This window comes from Gavialis gangeticus, unplaced genomic scaffold (assembly GCF_001723915.1).
Source record: "Gavialis gangeticus isolate Ggan-Ray unplaced genomic scaffold, GavGan_comp1, whole genome shotgun sequence".
In the NCBI taxonomy this organism is placed as follows: Eukaryota; Metazoa; Chordata; order Crocodylia; family Gavialidae; genus Gavialis; species Gavialis gangeticus.
Window position 1 is genome coordinate 19,172,569 of NW_017729011.1, and position 3,716 is coordinate 19,176,284.

Here is a 3,716-nt window from a genome sequence, read left to right on the forward strand (position 1 = left end):
AAAAAAAAAAAAAAAAAATCAAGGAATTTACATATTATTTCCCACTGTATTCTGTTACAATTCCGAATGTTTTGCGATGAACTAAAATATATATACAATTTTCTCACCATCATAAAAAACATTTTCCCTTCTTATTCACAGATATATATCGTGGCGATCGGCTGAATAATTACAAACACAAAAAAAAATTCTTTTTAACAAGTTTCTTACAACAGTAAACACGAGAGACTGTTCTGAGGAATGACTGATCTTGTGCTGGGCAAGAGTAAGGGGCGTCACTCGGTCGTAGGCAGAGCGTGCATGTATCGCATCTTTTGGGAGCTGATAAAGAGACCCGACGTGCTGCACAGTACAAAGAGTGCTCTTCTGATCCCGGTGATAGAAGGGCATATGGTTTTTGAGAGGGGTTCACCTTCCACGTTCCCTCACAACATGATTCTTCGCATGTGAAATAACAGTCATTGGGGTCACCTAAAGGCTCAGGAAATATTCAAGGCATAAATGCATCCCCTTGGGTTTTCTTCTTTCTGATCCATTTTCTTTGTGGCTGTTAGAGAATGGGGTCTGCTCACAATTGCACAGGATTAGAGATGCCTGCATTTGCAAAAATGACTCTGCATTGCTGGGGGCCCACCCTTCGATGTCTAGAAGGGGTTTTCCTTTCTCAAGACCTGCTGTTCAGCACTTTTGGGAAAAAAATTAAGGTCTCAAGTGGGGCCCCCAGACCTTGTTAGTTAGCTTAGAAACGTGTGGCCTGCAGGCTGGAAATGTCAACGGTGCTTCATGGAAATGGATGGCCAACTCGCACTGAAATTCAATGCACTTTCTTTGATATTCAGTAAGAGCTGAGCACTTAACTTCCCTGAGTCTCCTTTACAGCTTCCCCTCTCCAAAGTGCTGCCGCATCTCCTTTCAATATTGGTAGGCTGAGATGATGAAAGGCAAAGGTACAGGACTGGCAAACAATTAACACTCAAATAAACTGAGCTGGACTGGAATAGGTTAGCACCAAGGAATGACCTTCATAAAACCACTGGAAATGCCATCGAACCGCTTGGTCCTGGTTCTCACTCCGCAGAGCAAGATGCATACAGTGACCGGGCACTTGGTTGCATGCAAATGATAATGCCCACCTGGTGGCAGGGGTCCATGGATGGTGGCATTTAGGCAGCAGGCATCTGGATGAGTCTGTTATAGCAGGGGCACAGTTCAATTGGGAAATATTTTCTAACCCATACAGTGCAATGTGAGAGGTTCACTGGCAGCTTTGGCACAAGGAGTACTGAGCAGCTGGTGAGCAAGCTCAGTCCAAGACCCAGTGCAGGAGAAGAATGAAAACCCAAAGATCGAGTCGAAACAAGAGGCCAGACTATTGTGCCAAACAAACAGCAAGCTTATTTTCAAAGTTAATTTGGTTTTCCTCCTTGCCAAGGTCACAGAATGCTCCTCGTGGCTTTTCCATCCCAATTTGGCAGCACAACGTCTGCTGTTCTTCCCCAGATAATACTTGGAGCACTTGCAAAATGGCTAGGTAAGATCTCTATATTCTTCTGTCACGACAGGCAGGACTTCAGCAGTGCACTGTAGGAGAGCGACATACCCTTGCATAGGTCTTGCATAAATCTCATGCAGGCAGCTCTTCTGGATTCACACTGGTGCTGACGACAGAAGAATCTTGCCCAGAGACACAGAGCTCAGCAGCAAAGTTACAAGGTATGGGGCTACTGAACACCTTGAAGGAAAGGAAGCAAACATGCAAAAGGGCACTTCATACGACATCCCTGGGGTTTGCTTCTTGTTGGTGGTTTTGCACAAGTGCACTTTGGGTGCACGTTCTGGTCTGGGGAGCAAAGGGCAGAAGTCACTTGCAGCGGACTCCACTCAACCATCCTCATTGCCAACTGAAAAGGGTCGCCACGTGGAAAGCAAGGGAGGGGATGAACATCATTCAGGGCACAAAAGCAATGAGAGAGAGACAACATGAAAGGGAAACACATTCTCCCTTACTCGCAGCAATGAACAGCTGGGAGGTGGGCAAAGTATGTAATGCCAAAAGGTGGCCAAAGGAAAGACTGTTTAACATCAGCTTTGTGCAACTTGGGAGTTGGTTTTACAGCCCTCACCTACTAAGTAGGCCCCATTGAGCTCAATGAGCCATAATGGCTGCAAGAACAGGCCATTAGTTTGGTGGGGTGGCTTACATATATCCTTGTTAGGAATAGGAAAGGTAGGTAGGCTATGAGAGCGGCGGACACGCTGGAGCAGATGATGCACATTTGTATCTATTATCACATGTGCCATCCCTCATGTCACTGATGATTTGCAAAAGCTCTTCCTGGGGAAGGCACATTTGCAGCCCTGCAATGCGACCAGACCTCCTGATCCAGATGTGGCCATCACCACAAAGGACCGTCTCTCCTCTGCCCTGAGTGAGGTTACTGGGACCAAAGTTAGCTTTAAGAGAAAGGGCATGTGATACAAAATAAGGGGGTCTCTGCTAACAGGTAGGTGTGCCCAGCTCTGTTGTTTGGCTTCAGACTCATCATGATCTGTTAAAAAAAACCTCTTTCCCTAGATCCAGACAGGCATCAAATGAGAGCAGTCTCCTTGCAGCAGGTTGTGGTGCCTTCATCCCCCCCACCTCCTCCCATCACCAGCAAAGTTAGTGGGCTCTGCCATGACGTGCCCAGAGAAACCAGCAGAGTCCATTCAAGCAGCAAGGGGTGTCAGTTGGCTCCCTCTCAGCCTCTGCTGAAAGCATTCCCCCACGACTCCCGGCATCAGTCCAGGAGCCACCCTGTCCCATCCTCCTGCCACCACCACGGTGGCTTCTGAAACATCCTTGATAAGACAGGCTTGGACAACGTCTCTGGCCACAGCTGCATTGAGCCTCTCAGTGCTTGGTCTAGGCTGTTGAGAGCGACTTTCCCAGGTCACTTCTGCTGTCACACAAACACCTGATAGACTATAAATCTTATATACAAGTAACCCAACCAAGGACCGGAAGCCAGTGGCACCCCCCGACGCACACACGCACACACACTGTACAGAGGACCGATTGCAGAAGAATTCATAATAGGGTGGCTGTTGGTAATACTGGAAGATTTCTGATTGCGTTTCACTCGGAGCCCTGGGTGCTGGGACAACTGTGCACAGTCTGCAGCGGCTTTTTCTGGGAGTCTTTAGTCAGAGACCTGGGACTCATTGCACTCCCTCCTCCTCCACATAGGTCGAAGGAAACCAACCGATCTGCAACAGAAAGGGGAAGATAAGCAGAAGGACCGCTTGGGTGCAGACATGCACAAAGACCCACCCATGCACAGTTGAGGACCCCACGCTCCCTTTGTGTCAGCTCTCCAATACAGCAGGGATGTCAGGACACTCTCATCATCGTGGTGGGGGACAGGGCATCTGGACACCAAGGCTTTTTTTTCCCCCCAGCTATGCTACTGGCTGCATGACTGGAACAAGTCATTTATCCATTTTGTGCTTCAGGCTAAGTCCATGCTATAACATTTCTGCCGGGGTAGCAATGTGGGTTAGAAGCAGGACAGGTAAAAGCCCCTCCAGCTAGTGGTGCAACAATAGAGATTTTTGGGGCTGATACCGACGGCCGATTTTTAAGGGGCCATATCGGCTGATATCGATCCAATAGTCGATATGTGGGTCCAACTGATAAGTCTGTTGTGGGGGAAGGGGCGGGGGGAGGGCAGGGG

At 48.3% G+C, this 3,716-nt stretch overlaps 1 protein-coding gene across 1 annotated transcript in view; it reads right to left on the reverse strand.

Annotated features, from left to right (window-relative positions):
• Window positions 1-541: 541 nt before the first annotated feature.
• Window positions 542-3,716, reverse strand: part of VAV2 (vav guanine nucleotide exchange factor 2) — a 321,762-nt gene continuing 318,587 nt past the window's right edge. The window contains exon 29 of the mRNA XM_019510306.1: window positions 542-3,249. Coding sequence (XP_019365851.1) covers window positions 3,202-3,249 — 48 coding nt within the window. The 3' untranslated portion in view covers window positions 542-3,201. The remainder of the gene's footprint in view (window positions 3,250-3,716) is intronic.